The sequence below is a fragment of the Aotus nancymaae genome, unplaced genomic scaffold (assembly GCF_030222135.1).
Source record: "Aotus nancymaae isolate 86718 unplaced genomic scaffold, 86718_ANA_hifiasm-v0.15.2.pri h1tg000072l, whole genome shotgun sequence".
Lineage (NCBI taxonomy): Eukaryota > Metazoa > Chordata > Mammalia > Primates > Aotidae > Aotus > Aotus nancymaae.
Genome location: NW_026988487.1, coordinates 11,166,288 through 11,182,684, shown reverse-complemented (window position 1 = coordinate 11,182,684; position 16,397 = coordinate 11,166,288). Strand labels below are relative to the sequence as shown.

General features: G+C 54.4%; 2 protein-coding genes across 3 annotated transcripts in view; one reads left to right on the top strand and one right to left on the bottom strand.

Annotated features, from left to right (window-relative positions):
* Positions 1–2,210: 2,210 nt before the first annotated feature.
* PIMREG (PICALM interacting mitotic regulator) lies at positions 2,211–8,429 on the top strand. Of its 2 annotated transcripts, XM_012460511.2 has the most exons (6): positions 2,211–2,268; positions 2,779–3,105; positions 4,990–5,285; positions 6,710–6,805; positions 7,381–7,425; positions 7,717–8,429. In XM_012460511.2, the coding sequence occupies exons 2-5, from the start codon at positions 2,812–2,814 to the stop codon at positions 7,409–7,411; spliced, it is 717 nt and encodes a 238-aa protein (XP_012315934.2). In that variant the 5' UTR covers positions 2,211–2,268; positions 2,779–2,811; the 3' UTR covers positions 7,412–7,425; positions 7,717–8,429. The 2 variants fall into 2 exon arrangements, with proteins under 2 accessions (XP_012315934.2, XP_012315932.2); XM_012460509.3 differs by lacking the exon at positions 7,381–7,425.
* Positions 8,430–12,444: 4,015 nt separating this feature from the next.
* The window catches only part of PITPNM3 (PITPNM family member 3), an 87,630-nt gene continuing 83,677 nt past the window's right edge, over positions 12,445–16,397 (bottom strand). The window contains exons 18-19 of the mRNA XM_021672728.2: positions 15,171–15,299; positions 12,445–12,750 (exon numbers count right to left, since the gene is read on the bottom strand). Of these exons, the coding sequence (XP_021528403.2) occupies positions 12,445–12,750; positions 15,171–15,299 (435 nt within the window). The remainder of the gene's footprint in view (positions 12,751–15,170; positions 15,300–16,397) is intronic.

The window sequence follows — 16,397 nt, the reverse complement described above, 5'->3', positions numbered from 1 at the left end:
GTCTCGAACTCCAGACCTCAAGTGATCCACATGCCTTGGCCTCCCAAAGTGCAGAAATTATAGGCTTGAGCCACCACATCCTGGCCTCTGTTTGCTCTTATCTAATGCTAATTACCTCTCAAAGACCTCACCTCATTAACATACTAAACATTGGGAATGGTAGGTGGAAGGAAGGAATAGGAGAGATTTGTTAAAAGATACAAAGTTACAGCTAAAGTGGGATGACTAGAGTGAACAATAATACATAGTTTCAAATAGCTAAAAGGAAGATATTGACTGTTCCCAACACAGAAAAATGATAATGTTTGAGATGATGAATATGCCAGTTACCCAGATCTGATCACTCTACATTACAAGTATCAAAGCATCACTATGTGCCCCATAAATGTTTAATACTTGTCAATTTTTAAAAATTTTTTAAAGAAAATTACAAAGTAGCTCATACTTACAAAATACTATATGCACAGGTATGTGTATACACACATATATAAAGTGATACATATAAAATTATTTACATATTTGATTTACAGAATAATAAAGGCTAGGCAAGGTGGCTCATGCTTGAAATCCAAGGCAGGAGGACTGCTTGGGCCCAGGAGTTTGAGACTGCAGTGAGCCATGATTGCAACACTGCACGCCAGCCTGGACAGCAGAGCCAGATCCTGTCTAAAAGGGGGTAAAAAAGAAGAAAGTAAACATCCATGTGGTTACCACCCAGCCTACAAAATGGAACATTACCTTTGAAGTCCTTTGAGCCCTTTCCTCAATACATCCTCTTCTCCTGTCACCCTTCCAAAAATGACTACCTATTTTATTTTGGTGCTTACAATTCCTCTGCTTTCCATAATAGCTTTGTCCACAAATGTGTCTGTATATTCCTAAACCATATTATTTAGTTTTTTGCTTTTGAACTTACATGGTGTCATACTTGGTCTGCATATTGCTTTTTTTTTTTTAATCTAACATGATATTTCTGATATTCACCTAAATTGGGAATAGTAGGTGGGAGGAAGGAATAGGAGAGATTTGTTAAAGATACAAAGTTACAGCTAAATAGGAGTGATCTTGAATAAATAATTTATATGTCTAAAAAATGCCACCCATATATGAATTTGGGCATTATATTATTTCCAACATTTGAAATTTGAAGGACATAGTCAAACCATAGCAGAGGGTCAGATGAGTTAATAAACTGTTTGAAACACCAGGACCTGTGCATACTAAGTGTGATATACACATCGTCCTTATCATCATCCTCTGGGGGGAAATCACTGAGGCCAAAGTGGATGAGATCACCCAGAAACGAAGAGGGTTGAAGACAGAGCCTCAAGGAACCATCATCTCAGGCTCTTTTGCGATAGAAGTAACAAAGAAACCAACCGGGGGATTGGGCAGCGCTGCTTTGAGGTCACCGAAAGGAGAAGGATGAGTTGGAGAGAGCTTTAAAATGGCTTATTTTGTTTGGATGCTAAGGAGAGGAAAGGCAGGCATTCCGCTGGAGGAGAGGAAAGGCAGGCATTCCGCTGGAGGGAGGGAGGGATGCATGGGGCAAGGCGGGGGCAGGGAGCCGGGGTGGGAGGGAGGAGGGCAGACGGGTACCCTCTGGTCCATCTCCACTTCCAGGACGCGTTTTCTAAGTGGGCGGAGTGTGGATGGCGAATATGGGGAACCCAGAGAGGGGCAGTGTCTTGTCACAGGAAGGGAGGGTCAGGAGGGAAATTTGAAAGAAAACGTCTCTGGAAAACCCAGGGCTCCGCGCTGCCAGCCCCTGGCTCCTTCTGAAAGAACCACTGAGCAAGAAGGAAAAGCCAGGCCCCTTGGCGGGATGGGCGGGAGTCCCTGCCGGCTGCGGGGCCTGGAGCCTGAGCCAGGAGGTCTCGGTCGCTGGACCTCCGCCTCCACCCCATGGGTCAGAGCAGGCTGGACCTGTGCGCGCTCCAGGGAGGGGATCCGGCGTGCGATGGGCGGGGGCGGGGGCTGGGCCCTCGAGGGCGGTGGCGCGGGCTGAACGCAGGTTACAAAGCCGGGAGCCACGAGGCAGGAGGCTGGGCAGGGGCCGGAGCAATGAATGGGGACGCCTGGGCCAATCCGAGCGCAGCATCTGCAGCCGCGAGAGAGGGAGCCAATCGGATGCCCGGCGCGGCGGCGGGGCCGGGGACGGAGCCAATCAGCTGTGAGGACGGGCTGGGGCGGAGCCGCGCAGAGTTTCAAATCGCCTGCAGTGGGCGAGAAGCAGCTGTGCTCGGGTGTAATCAGCGTTGGTGTCGGGTGAGTGCGGGCGGAACCGTGGTGGGGCTTCCGCTCAGAGCAGGAGGGCCTCAGGTTCGGACATGCACGGCGTGGGGGTGCGTCTGGGTACCTCAGGCGTCGGATCGGAATGGGTCGGGGGGCCGTCTGGTGGGAAGGCCAGGGTCTGGGCGGGGGTGCGTTGGGTCTAGCCGAGCTGGTGAAGGAGATGGTAATCGTGTCCTGGGCCCAGCGCTGAGGATCGGTTCTGGAGTGTCCTGATCCTGCCTCCCCTCCTCGCCTGAGGCAGAGAGAGGAAGGAGGTTGGGATGAAAAGAGAGCTGTTTAGGAAATTTGAAGTACAGGACAGCAGAAATGCTGCTGACCCGAGACCCCTCTTCCAGGAAGCATCTTCCTTTCTGCACCCACACTTGCCAACTCCCCCACCACCCTGCTGCATCCCATCTCCTCCCCTGTGCCCAGGGTCCCTGTGGGGCCTGGGAATGGGGACGGGGAATGCCTTGCTGACCTGCTTTTTGCCCTCCTCCCCAGGGTGTAGTGGGCAGAAAAGACTTGGCCAGGCAGATGGCTTCTCGGTGGCAGATCATGGGGACCTCCGTGCGCCGGAGATCTCTCCGGCACCAGGAGCAGCTGGAGGACAGCAAGGAGCTGCAGCCTGTGGCCAGCCATCAGGAGACCTCCTCCGGGGCCCTGGGGTCCCTGTGCAAACAGTTCCAAAGGAGGCTGCCCCTGAAAGCCGTCAACCTCAACCTCCGCGCAGGCCCCTCCTGGAAACGCCTGGAAACCCCGGAGCCAGGGCAGCAGGGCCTCCAGGCAGCAGCTCGCTCAGCTAAGAGTGCCTTGGGTGCCATGTCCCAGGTAATACCGACAATACTAACCATCTTTTTTATGAAGGGTTTCCTTGGTGCCAGACAGTTCCTGCCTTCAAGGAGCCTTCAAGAATATAGACTCCATGAAGACAGGGACTTTGGTTAGTTCAGTGCTGTTTCCCCAGCATCCCAAATAGTTCCTGGCATGTATAGGTGCTCGACAAATAGTTGAATGAATGAATGAATGAATGAAGGAAAGCATGTCTTGGAGGAACGGATGCTCACACTACCAGGTGATAAGAGCTGTACGTGATAGGAAATTGCAAGCAAGTGGCCAATAGCGAGGGCTCACCAAACGAAAGCTTCGTCGGTGAAGGCTTCCCAGAGGAGGTGACTCCAGGGTTCACTCAGGGAAGCGAAGGTCAAGGGGTATTTAAGGCAGGGAAATAGTGCAAGTCCAGGCCTGGAGCTGAGGGAAAACAAGATTGTCCACTCGGCCGTGGACTCCTGAGGAGAGCCAGAATTTTAGTCTGGGAATGAGCAAAGGACACAGGGCAAGGTAGAGCAGGGAGAAAGGATGTAAAGGAGCTTAGACTCTCCTGAGAGTGATCAGGAGTCCGTAGGATTCTAAAACAATGGAAAGTATGGTCAATTAGCATATTAGAATTTGCCCTTTAGCTACATAATGGAGAAGGGAATGGAAGCAGAGAAGCTCCTGAAGGGGCCTAAGGGTCTGGACTTGAAGGGGATAAACTTCAGGAACTGCCTAGAAGGTTGATTAGAGATTTGCTGTGAAATGAGAGGTGCTGGCAGGAAGGCATCCTTATATTGGATGTAAGTTTCTATGGGCCCTTTAAGGGATGCATCTTTCAACCCAGAGCTGGAGGTGTAGAGGGGTCACTTAGGAAGGACAGAAGCCATTAGGATGAATAGACCTTCAGTGAGAGGACTGGAGACTGCAGCGGTTTCTCCTCGGTGTCTCATTGGGAATTCTGAAGATGAGGGGAGAGGGTGGCTATTTCTAGACCCTCTGCAGAGGGCTGTCTGAGCCAAATGTTAGTCCTTATTTGGAAACTTTTTTTTATTTTTTGAGATGGTGTCCCACTCTGTTGCCCAGTCTGGAGTGCAGTGGCACGATCTCGGCTCACTGCAACCTCTGCCTCCCAGGTTCAAATGATTCTCCTGCCTCAGCCTCCTGAGTAGCTGGGATTACAGACGTGTACCACCACTCCTGGCTAATTTTTTTGTATTTTTAGTAGAGATGGGGTTTCACCGTGATAGCTAGGCTGGTCTCGATCTCCTAACTGCGTGATCCACACAAACGCTCTCCTGGTATGCCGGGGGTGGTAGGCAGGCTGGCCTGCTCTTCTCTGGGGCCCTCCCCTACAGTCATTGGGTCAATCTGTGTCTGGAAGGAGAGTTAGACAAACAGGCTCCATGCACTAGGTGGGGGTCATCCTGCTGCTGACTGCTGCTGTCATATCCAGAAGCTCTGAACTGGGTCCCTGCCATGGACTCATTCCACGAGGAGTCATTCACATCCCTCACCCTGGAGACTAACAGCAGCCTGTATTTACGGGACACTTGGTGGGTCTAGGGGTGGTGGTAGCTCACCCTTGTTTTTTGTTTTTTCAAGACAGAGTCTTACTCTGTCGCCCAGGCTGGAGTGCAGTGGCGTGATATCAGTTCACTGCAACACTGTAACTTCTGCCTCCTGGGTTCAAGGGATTCTGGGATTACAGGTGCCCACCAACATGCCCAGCTAATTTTTTTGTATTTTTAGTAGAGATGGTGTTTTGCCACGTTGGCTAGGCTGGTCTCCAACTCCTGACCTCAGGATCTGCCCGCCTTGGCCTCCCAAAGTGCTGGGATTAAAGTCATGAGCCTCACCATTGGTTTTGTCTGTGCTAACCTTTCCGTTTGCCTGTTCCAGAGAATCCAGGAGTCCTGTCAAAGTGGCACCAAGTGGCTGGTGGAGACCCAGGTGAAGGCCAGGAGGAGGAAGAGAGGGGCACAGAACGGCAGTGGATCCCCAACTCACAGCCTGAGCCAGAAGAGCACCCGGCTGTCTGGAGCCGCCCCTACCCACTCAACCGCAGACCCCTGGGAGAAGGAGCATCACTGCCTCTCTGCCTGGATGGGCTCATGTGCCCACCCATTACAGCGGTCGAGGCAGGAGGCAGCCTTCTGGAGCCCCTACTCCTCTACAGAGCCCCTCTGCTCTCCCAGGCAAGTAGGACAGTTCCTCACCCTGGGGCTAGTGGCCTTTTAGCCTGGGCACAATCCCTGCTCTCTGACCTCCTAGGCACTAACTGGGCCCCAGGGGCACCCTGAGTGGAGTCACAGCGTGTAATTATTATTCTTATTGTTAGATGGGTGTCCTGCTTTAGCAGAGATCCAGCGCATGTATTTGTTCATTAGAAAATGAGACAACAGGACGGGCGCAATGGCTCACACCTGTCATCCCAGCACTTTGGGAGGCTGAGGCGGGCAGATCACCTGAAGTCAGGAGTTGGAGACCAGCCTGGCCAACATGGTGAAACCCCATCTCTACTAAAAACATAAAATAATCCAGGCATGATGGTGCATGCCTGTAATCCCAGCTACTTGGGAGGCTGAGGCAGGAGCATCGCTTGAATCTGGGAGGCAGAGGTTGCAGTGAGCTGAGACCACACCACTGCACTCCAGCCTGGGCAACAGAGTGAGACTCTATCTCAAAAAAAAAAAAAAAAAAGAGAAAACAAAACAACAACTGGATTATTCCTAAGGGTTTTATTTCAACTTTCCCACAGAGCTACAGGGGGAAATGTAGTGTGCTAGTTAAGGCTGTCTAGTAGCTTTGGGCTGTTTTTCCCGTTTGACAGGTAAGGAAATGGAGGTCTGGAGGAGTTTGGTGATTAGCATGGGGGACATCCTGTAGGAAGTTGAGGAATAAAGGCTGGGGTCGAGATCACCTGGATGTTCTGCCCCACCCATCAAGCTGGCCTGCCCTGAAGAATCTTCTAGTTCTCAGGCCCAGAAACTGGCCCGGTGTGGGGTAGAGGGTGAAGCTCATCCCAGTCCGCAGACCCTGGCAGCTAGCTTCCTGTTCCCATCTTGGGGCTCCCAGGGAAGGCTGCCTACCCGCCGCGCCTGCATCATGGCAGGTGGTCACCAGGATGCGTGTTTAAGTGACCGAGTGGCTTTGCACAGTGCGGGAGCAAACCCGGAGGCTAAAATAAGGCTTGTGAACACTTCAAAAATACTCTCCACATCTGTGTTCTGATCCAGTTCTGCCCCCTTAGCCAGTGAGGGACCTGAGACAATCAATCCTTCAGGACCTCAGTTTCCCTGTCTGTAAAGGAAGAGCTGAGCTGAGCTCTGACACAATCACATCCACCCAAGCCTCCTAGTGAGCCCAAAAGCAAGTTTTGACGCTACCTGGAGGGCTGAGGCTCAGTTTCCAAGTGGGGAAACTGCAAAATCCTTTGCCCATGACCTCGGCCTCATGGATCTTGATCTCTCTGTTCTTCGCTCTGAGGTCACTTCCTGGAGTGAGGGTCTAGAGTGAAGCCCAGCCCACCAGGGTCATCCAGGCCCACAGACCAGACCCTGGTATGAGCCCCATCAGGGGTTTCCAACTAGTCACTGGTGTGGGTTTTTCTTTCATTCAGTGAGTCTGACAGTGACCTAGAGCCTGTGGGGGCGGGAATTCAGCACCTTCAGAAGCTGTCCCAAGAGCTAGATGAAGCCATCATGGCAGAAGAGAGGTGAGTTGGCATCCCATGCTTCAAAGTGCAATGGCCGGAAGGGCCCCTCCAGCTTTCTTTGCAGGCAGGTGCTGGTTTTGCTCTGACCTGCTGTGTGACCCTGGCCAGTCTCTGCCCCTCTCTGGGCCTCAGTCTCCCTTATCTCAAACACAAGAAGAGATAAAAACCTGGACTGGGGTGATGGTAAAGGATGCAGCCTGAATGTGTGGGGTCTTCTGGGCCTTGGGCCCCCATGTTTGTCCATCACTTGGAACCTCACATGTGGCTGGTTCCATTCCTGAAAAGCCTACCCTTCCTCCAGAACTCTCCATGGCTCTTCTGTGCCCTCCCTGCCTATGGAATTGGGAAAAGCAACATGACTGCTATGGAGTTCCTGGTCTGTCCGCTCATGACCCCATCCTGGGGGCAGTGCCTCGGTTCTGGATGTCTCCTAACTTAGGGCTGTTTCCCCATTCTGCTTGTATAATGGCCATGATGGGCTCTAAGGCTGGGTCTGATCTTATCTAGCCTAGACTGGGAGGGCCCTCTCAGAGCCCACCACACCCAGTGGCATCCATCCCCCCGCTTCTCTCTAGTGGTGACATCGTCTCTCTCATTCATGGCTGAGGAAGTGCCTGCAGGTAATGCCCACCCCCCGAGATCTTTCTCAATGTCCTCCTCCACCTTACGCATGAGCAAGTTAAAGAAAAAGCCCAGAGACCTAATGAGCACAGCAGAGTCGGTAGTATCTGCCTGCTACTTGAGGTCAGAGCTAACCTCACTGACCCCCATCACTAACTGAGCATGCTGGGGGCCCCGAGTAGCTACAGCCGCCTTCCAGCACCTCCCACCCTGCAGTGAGCAGGGAAAGGCATCCCTGCTTCTCCTACTTGGAGCACAGTGAGGGGCACAAAGGCAGCTCTGTCTTGCAGGAAACAAGCCCTGTCTGACCACCAAGGCTTCACACCCAAGGACATCTGTGCTTCCCCATGTGCTTCCTGGAGGAAGTCCCCAGGAGTCATCAGTACCCCTGGGCCCCTGCTAATGAGGACCTGACTAACAAGGGGCCTGGAGCCCCCCTGCTCCAGCCACATCTGGACCCATCGGTGACTGCCAGCCATAGCCTGAGAGTGTCTTGGGGAGAGTGTCTTGCAGAGGTGGGGAGAATTGTACCTTCTGCTTTCCCCAGGGACTCTTGAGCTTAGAAACTCATTATACACCTGACTTTGAGCTTTGTATTTGCCTCATCTGTAACGTGAAGTGCTAGCATCCAACGTTTGAGAGCTCTTAGCCGTGTACCCAGGTGTCTGGTTTTGGGAGAGTCATCCGCAGAGTCACTCACCGTCTGTGTTTCCGGCGCCAAGGCTCTTGAGGGCCCCACTCTCATCCCTGCTTTCCCTACCAGGGACTCAGAGGAAGGCATAGGAGATATTTCCAGGCTTAAGACCCTGGGCTCACAGGTACCTATTTATATGCTCGATGCAGAGTGCTGTGGGTATGCCGGGAGGGGTAGCCTGTTCAAGAGCAATTTCTGCCCTTTGTAAATTATTTAAGAAATCTGCTTTGTCATTTTATTAGAAAGAAACCAGCGTGTGAATTTCCTAGATAACACTGCTTTCTCATAATAAAGACTGTTTGCCTTTGACATCTGTTCCCTTTCACTGCCAACCTCCAACGTCCCCCGCCCTCCCACACCACTCTGCAATAGATTTGTGGTTTGGGGTCTGGCCCTCATCTACCTCTGCTCCCAGCCAGCCTGCCCCCAAGTCCCACCCCAGGGAAAACATGTATAAGGGGAAAGGTTTCCAACTTCATTCAGAGCAAAACACATTGTAAAGGCAAATAAGGTTTTTATTTAAGTGACAACGTTTGAGAGCTAAAAACCAGCTCACATCAAAATCAAGACCAGTTGTAAAAATCTTTTAACTCCATAATGCCGTTTTTGTCTTGTTAGAAATCTGGTATCTTACATTAGCGTTTCTAACGGATTTTGTACAAGGCAGCCATAAAGAACATAATAAACCTTTTTCACCATGGAACCATCTGTCACAGATAATACTGAAAGTTACACACTTAGGAACAGTCAGACCACAGACAAGGTCAGGCTGGCTGCTACCACCAAGTAAACAAAGAGAAAAGGACAGCAGGGTCCAAGGGTGGGGGTCCCTGTGCACAAGTCGCCTTCCTCTGGCCTGCCCCTCCTTGGTGTCACCTGCTTCTCCTTTGCCCCAAAGAGGGTGGAGTCAAATTCAAATTTTCCTCCCAAGTGCCTGTTAGTTTCTTAACAAGGAGAGCAGAACCCAGGTCAGACATCAGGGCTTGGACTTAACCCTAACTGTGGTTTTTAAGAAAGTTTCCCTAAGCCTAGAAGGAAAGGAAGGAGGGGATGTTTCTTTTGGCTGAGCCAAAAGACAATAGGTTTCCAGGGCACTTTGCACCCAAACCCCCCCAGATGGGATTCGGTAGGAAAGTTGGTTGTTTAAGGCGGGGTCAGGGCCCCCCTCCTGGGGCTGCACCTGGGCTGGGTGGGAGAGTGAGGATGCAGAGGACTCTCGTGCCTCATGAACGACTCCAGGACACAGCTACGGGTCCCAAAGGGGTAAAAATACAGTTTAAAAACCATGAGATCCAGCCTCGCCTCTTCCAGAGCACCCACCACCACGAATCTCTGGAATACTAGAATTCAAACACATTCGTTTGCTGTAGCCCAGCACCCAGAAAAGAGGGCCGTTCATCCCAATGTGTGAAAGGAGTCTGCTTTTTAAAAAAATATTTTACAGAGCCCACGGGAGCCGTTGAGATCTTTAGGAAAAAAACCCATGATGCTGGAAGAGCAGGTCCTGGGCTAAGGATGCACCCTGAACCCCAACAGGGCAAATGGTAAAGGAAGGTGGCAGGCAGACCCTCAGCCACGACAGCCGCCAGATCGGGAACAAACATGCCACACAAGAAACAAGGAGCTTTGGTAAGGCGGGAAGATCTGGTCCAGCTGCCGGAAAGCAGGCATACCAGAAGCTAGAAAGATTCTCTAGAAAACAGCTGGATTGGGGGTCACAGAACTACTCAAGGAGAGGCAGCGGCACCCCCTCCAGAGAACAACACAACTTGCTTCTTTTTTTCTCCAACTTCACTAGATGGACAAAACCAAACAAACCACTAGGATAGAAAGTGCATATATGCATTACACAGTTGCTGTGAAAGCTGTACTGAAACACACGCTGTCTCACCACTACAGAGAACCGCATGTACACACGTTCACACACCAACTACAGCTCCAACTGTGTTCACAATATCTCACTGTACACCGTCAGCATCTCATGTGTGCACTGTCGGTCAAAGCTACAATCTTCCTACCTGCTTGGAGCCAGAACTGCTTCCAAAAGGGGTGGTGGCCCTTCTGCTGGGTCCTTGTCCCAGCTCTGACCCCCAGAGCCATAGAACCCGGGTCACACTAACTTCAAATTCCCCAGGGATCCTGGCCCATGTGTGCTCACTCTCTCTGTCTTCCTTTCTCTCTCTCTCTCTTTCTCTCTCTCCCCCACCACCCGCACAACCTCTCACCTAGCCTGGGGTTCTCAGGGAAGAGGGAATCTAACTGGGAGCAAAGTAGCTCATACTAAGTATTTATCATTTTAGAGTAATCAGTAGCTTCTGCAAAAAGGAAATGGTAAGAGTTTTCAAGAATCAGACTAAGTCTGCCCAAGTTTAAATCAGAATATTTTTGGGAAGGATTAGGGTTGGGGTAGCTATGCCATATGAGCTGGTGCCTTTGGAAAACCAAGAACTGTGAAATGTTAAAGGGGGGATGGGCACCTATGAACAGCCAGGAGGCAGGACCGTACAGGAGGCTGAGGCTGAGGCTGATCTGCACTCCTCCCCACAGACTCACCAGCAGCCCTGGGCTAGAGTGAAGGAGGCAACGCCAGAAGTGGAGCAGAAGAGCTGGCAGACTGAAGACACATTTCTAGTGGAGAGAGCAGGGATGGGGGCTGGGAGCCCAGACCCCTCCAGCCCCAGGAGGGCACCCAGTTTGCCAGCCAATTCACAACAGTGGTGCCAGCTGCCCCCAACAGCAGCGTCATTGGCTGCATGGGAGCCAAGAGAGGTAGACACTGAGCAGAAGCGACACTGAGCTGACACAGATGCCTGCTGTGGATACAGACGTCTGAAATTGCTGGGACCGGCCTCAGAGGTGGCCCATGGGGGCTCAGAGGCCACCTGGGCAGCCCCACACAGCAGGTGTGGGCCTGGGCCAGGGAGTCAGGGGGCCAGGGAATGCAGGAAACCAATGCCCAGGCCGAGGCTCAGCAGCAGGAGGGCCTGGGCCGGCTTTAGGGGCCCCAGAAGGGCCAAGACCTGCCGACCTCAGGGGACTACCCAGGAGGAGAGTATGGGCACAAACTGAGCGGCAGGGGAAAGGGAAGAGAATGCAACAGTTGGAGCCAAACTTCGAGGAACCTCCTAGAACCCCGGAATCTCTGCTTTATGCCCCCAGGAGCCAAATAGGATAAATGGGTCCTGGCAGAGCTGGGAGTAGGGGGAGCCAGATCATTTGGCCGGAGATGGAGGTGGGTTGTCCCTGGGACACCCAGTTTGGGCATCAGTGCAAGGCAAACCAACTGCGCCTCTCTGTGGAGTAGGGATCCCTTCCCAGCCGGCCCAGAGCAGCTCTTTTAAGAGCCCCTCCTTCTCCTTCCCAACCCACCCAGACCCTGTCTCCCAGGCTGTGTGAAAGGCATGGGTCACAGGACACTCTGAGGGGCCCTTAGACCTGAAAAACCTCAAGGGGCCAAACTCCATGACACGCTGGAGTCAAAGACTCACACCAATCTCAGCTAGGGGATCCCTCCAATAACAGAAGGGGTCCAGAAAGGGCAAGCAACCAGCTCAGGGGCTCACAGCCAGCCCAGCTGAGCCGGAGCCCAAGGCTGCAGCCTCCCGAGGGAGGGCATGAGGCAGGGCTCCGGGAAGAGGAACCCCTGGCCCCCAGGGCCACAGAGAAATGGTGAGGACACTTAGGACAAGTGGGGGGCGGTGTTTGGGGACAATGGACAGCCACAGGACAGACCGTCAGCACCAGACTCCACCTCCCCAGGACTGTGGACAGAGACGGCATTAAGATGAGCCAGGGGATATGCTCTCACTCCCAGAAAGTGGCCATCTTGCCATAAGAGCGCCAACCCAAACAAGACCCAGGGCCACAGGGAGGACGGGCACACATGCCACTCACGCCTCCACAAACCAGCCGAGAAGCTGTGCCTGCCAGCGGCGCTGGGTCCCAGGGCTGGGGTTGCCCCTTGAGGGCCAGCCCAGCTCACTGTGAAGCCTGGGGACTCAGGATGGTCGACTTTGCCCAAACGCTCCAGCTCTGGGCAAGCCTGCCCCCAGGATGACACAAACAAGAACCCTACTCGGGCGTGCGGTCGCAGGCACATGGGAGGCAGCAACGGCTGCATCGAGACCCCTGGATCTCATCCCGTCGCAGCCCAGGGAGACCCCGAGGCCGGGCAGGGTCCCTCCCCGCTCTGCTCGGACACTGCTGGACAGACACGGGAGGGGAAAAGCAGGAAAACGCCTGTGTCGGGGAGAGGGCCGCCCCTCCAGTCCCCGCAGGCAGCCTGGTTGGGCGCCCCCTCCCTACTCTGAGCACAGCCCGCCCCTCAGGGCACCGACTCGAACTTGGGGGGCCCACGCGCCCAGCTGAGCGCGGGCAGCGGCCGCTCGTGGTCCTTGTCGGACTCGGGCTGGCTCTGGGCCCGCTCGGGCTTGGGGTTGGCGGCGGGCGGGTCGGGCTGCTGCACGGACATGGTTCTGCGCAGGTGGTTGCGCTTCCGCAGGAACTCTGGCTGCGCGTGGAGCCCGAAGCTGCCCTTGCGCAGGATCATGCGTGAGTTGTTCTTCTTGGGGCGCGAGCGGTGGCTGATCTCCAGCGCGGCCAGGTGTGCTGCGTAACCCTCACTCAGGAACTGCAAAGGGCGGTGGGGCAGGGTGGGGAGGAGCAGGGGAGGGAAGAAGGGAGGTGAGGTGAGGGGAGGGGAGGGGAGGGGAGGGGAAAAGGGAGAAGGGAGGAGAAGGAAGGGAAAAGAAGAGAGGGGAGGGGCGGAGAGAGAAGGAAGGGGCAGGAAGGGGTGGGGAGAGAAGGGAAGGGAGGGAAAGGAGGAGAGGAAAGGGGTGGGGAGAAAAGGAAAGGGAGGGAAGGGGAGGGAAGGGGAGGGGAGGAATGACAAGGGGAGAGAAGGGAGGAGAGGGGAGGGGAGAGCAAGAGAAAGAAGGGAGGGGAGGGGAGGGAAGGGGGAGGAATGACAAGGGGAGGGAAGGGGGGAGGAATGACAAGGGGAGAGAAGGGAGAAGAGGGGAGGGGAGGGGAGGGAAGGGAGGGGAGGGGAGAGCATGAAGAAGAAGGGAGGGGAGGGGAGAGGAGGGGAGGGAAGGAGAGAGAAGGGGAGAGAGGGGAGGGGAGGAGAGAGAAGGGAGGGGAGGGGAGAGCATGAAGAAGGGAGGGGAGGGGAGAGGAGGGGAGGGAAGGAGAGAGGAGGGGAGAGAGGGGAGGGGAGGAGAGAGAAGGGAGGGGAGGGGAGAGCATGAAGAAGAAGGGAGGGGAGGGTATGGGAGTCAGGCAGAGGGGCGGGGCAGGCCTCTGATCCTGATCCTGTCCCCATCATTTCCTGGGAACACCCCACCGAGATGCCTCCAGCTTCTCTAAGGAACCCCTGGGGAAGCCAGGAGCTCTTTACTGTTCCAGGGTCCCCATCCCGCTTTGGAAAAGCGGCACCTCTCCCCGTACCCATGGGTCACACCGGTTCCTCTGGATTTTCTATTTTATTTTATTTCAATTAATTAATTTATTTATTTGAGACAGGGTCTTGTTCTGTTGCCCAGGCTAGAGTGCAGTGGCCCAATCTCAGCTCACTGCAGTTTCAACCTCACCAGCTCAAGCAATCCTCCAGCCTCAGCCTCTCGAGTGACTGGGACCACTGGTACATGCCACCACATCCAGCTCATTTTTTAATTTTTTGTAGAAACAGGGTCTTGCTGTGTTGCCAGGGCTGGCCTTGAACCCCTGGGCTCAAGCAATCCTCCTGCCTCTCAAAGCACTGGGATCACAGGCATGAGCCACGGTGCTTGGCCTCTGGATTCTTGATGGTAGGGAAGTGCCCATCCTTGTCACTTGGCTGGCTAGAATCCCGCAAAGTCCCTCCTGTCACGTGGCCTCTCCATGCATCTTGTCACTTTTCTGAGCCCCATGACTGTCTTCCTTGCTAGTCCTTCCGGCTGTGTCCAGAACCTCGCTACTCAATGTGTGGTTCATGGACTCCAGCAGCATCAACACCACCTGGCCCCTTGTTAGGCAGAACCTCAGGCCCCACCCTAGTCCCATGGAATCAAAATGTGTATGTCAACAAGATCCGCAGGTGATGCCCATGCACTTTAGAGTGTGAGTAGTCGGGCCTCTGAGCTCCCAACTCTGAGACACCACCATCTCCTGGCCCTCTACCCGCAGTTCACTCTCAGGAAACGCGCACTTGACATGCCCCAAAGGGAGGTCCCCTACTTCCTTTCTCCCTGCTGTGTGATTCCAATACTGTCACGTCCTACATGGTCACCCAAGCCACAGACCAAGGCGCTGTCCTCCGCCTTCCCTTTCTCTCATCCCGCACATCTGATCTGGGCATTACCAAATCCAATCCATCTCCCACCAAAAAATTCCTCTCAGACCCTCCGCTTTCTCTTCAGCTCCCTCTCGGCTTTTCTTTTCACCTGCAGCCTGAGGGAGCTTCCTGAATCACACACCTGCTCATGCCCCTGTCCATCCCACCCTCTGACAGAGTCCCCACACAGGCCATCTCGGCTGCACTGACCGTTCCAGCCTCCTCCCCCTCCTCCCAGCTCACGTCCCACGCAGCCAAGCTGAGTCACTGGCAGTTCCCAGAATATACATGTTCTCCGTCACCTCCTGACCTTGGCTTTTGCTGCTGCCTCTGCCACAAATACTCTTCTCAATCTCAGGCCCTTCCTGGACCATTCCTTCAAATTCCCGAAATCCAGCCGCGCCCTGGAGTCTGAGTTAGCGGCCCCTCTCCAGGGCCCCACAATTCCCTGTGCTCCCCATCATCCATCATGGCACTTGCTACACTGTACTGTCACCAACTGCAAATGTGTCCATCTCCCCACTGCACGGAAGAATGCTGCATCTGACTCCACTTGGGATTCTCCCCTGCACCCAACACTGGTCCTGGCCCAACGCAGGCAGCCAGCAGTGTTTGTTGAATAAATGAATGAGCCAATGGGGGAATGAACAAATGAATGAATGAATGAATGAATGACCCTCCATCCCTTTCCCTGACCTCCCTCCCAACTCCCCACCTCCAGCCCAGCCTCCACCCACCTGGCACTGGGTTTGGTACTTCTTGGTGGGCCGGCCCACGATGAAGATCTGGGAGGCTGGCAGGCCCAGCACGCTGTAGACGGAGATGTCCTTCGTGGAGCCATAGGCCGCACTGATTCTGATGAAGCACTGAAATACAGGGCAGGCCATGGAGGGAGAGTGAGGCCAGTCCACCCCCTGGAAAGCCTTCCCAAGCCAACCCCGGGGAGCCCCTGCTTGGGGACCCTTTATGTACACTCTGGTAGACTCCAAGCCATGGGGCCACCCTGTATCAGGAATGAACCCCCAGAGTGGCAGCCCCTCCCTGCACCCCAGGCCCAGTGCAGGGCTCTGCTGGTAAGCAGGCGTGACCACAGCATTTACCGACCCCTCCCCTCCAGCAGCAGCACACTCTGGTTAAGGAACAATGAAGCAAAGTGTTCCTTGTGGATAAGGAAATCAAGTTCCAGGTTTCTGGCTCACAGGGCCAGGACGGGAGGCCGGTTCTGCCTGGCTCCTGATCCTGTGCCGTCCACACTGCTCCACACTGGGGTCTGCCATTTGCCCAATGCCTCTCACGTGACCTTCCCAGAATCCCCAATTCAATTCAGACAACTGCACAAGATCCGCCTTGCTCCAGGGGCACTTCCAGACCATCACCCTCCCCTCCTCTCCTGGGGATAAATCGGATCAAACTACCTCCTCCTGTGAGGTGCTGGCCCCACAGCTGCCCCTCACTGTGTGCCTCCCCTCAATGTCATCCTCTTTTCTTCCGATCATGCTCTTCCCAAGCCACTGGAGACTTGGTCCTGGGTCACAGCTTTCCTTCCTCCCAAGTCCCACCATCGCTGGGAGGACCCACAATCCAAGTGACGTGAAGGACCTACCACCTCCCACCCAGCCTCGCAGCTTTGCACCTTCTTTGACGGCAGTGGCCATCACTTCCAGGACCGAACTCAGAACCTGCCCCTCAAACTGTGAAATTCCACATGTCCGCTCCACCCAAGGCTTCTGCCCCCCGGCTCCCCTCCACTTCTCCGCCAGCCCCACTTTGCTGCTCTCAGCCTCACCGTCGCTTGTGTTTTCTGCAACACCCTCCTGCCTTGCCCCTTCCTCATCCTGCCTGAGGGACCCGTGGCATCCCTGTGCCCTCTACCTCCACCCCAGGGTCTCTCACCCCTTCATCCTCCTCCCACACCTGCCCGGCCAAATCTCAGCCCTGGAACTTTTCCACCAGCCCCCTTGTCT

What these genes read in the sequence shown, in the direction of transcription:
- PIMREG (XM_012460509.3), top strand. Translation starts at nt 2,812, where the DNA reads ATGGCTTCTCGGTGGCAGATCATGGGGACCTCCGTGCGCCGGAGATCT. An exon ending in CCTTGGGTGCCATGTCCCAG is followed by an intron (nt 3,106 to 4,989) that starts GTAATACCGACA and finishes TGCCTGTTCCAG; the next exon opens with AGAATCCAGGAGTCCTGTCA. An exon ending in GCCATCATGGCAGAAGAGAG is followed by an intron (nt 6,806 to 7,716) that starts GTGAGTTGGCAT and finishes TCTGTCTTGCAG; the next exon opens with GAAACAAGCCCTGTCTGACC.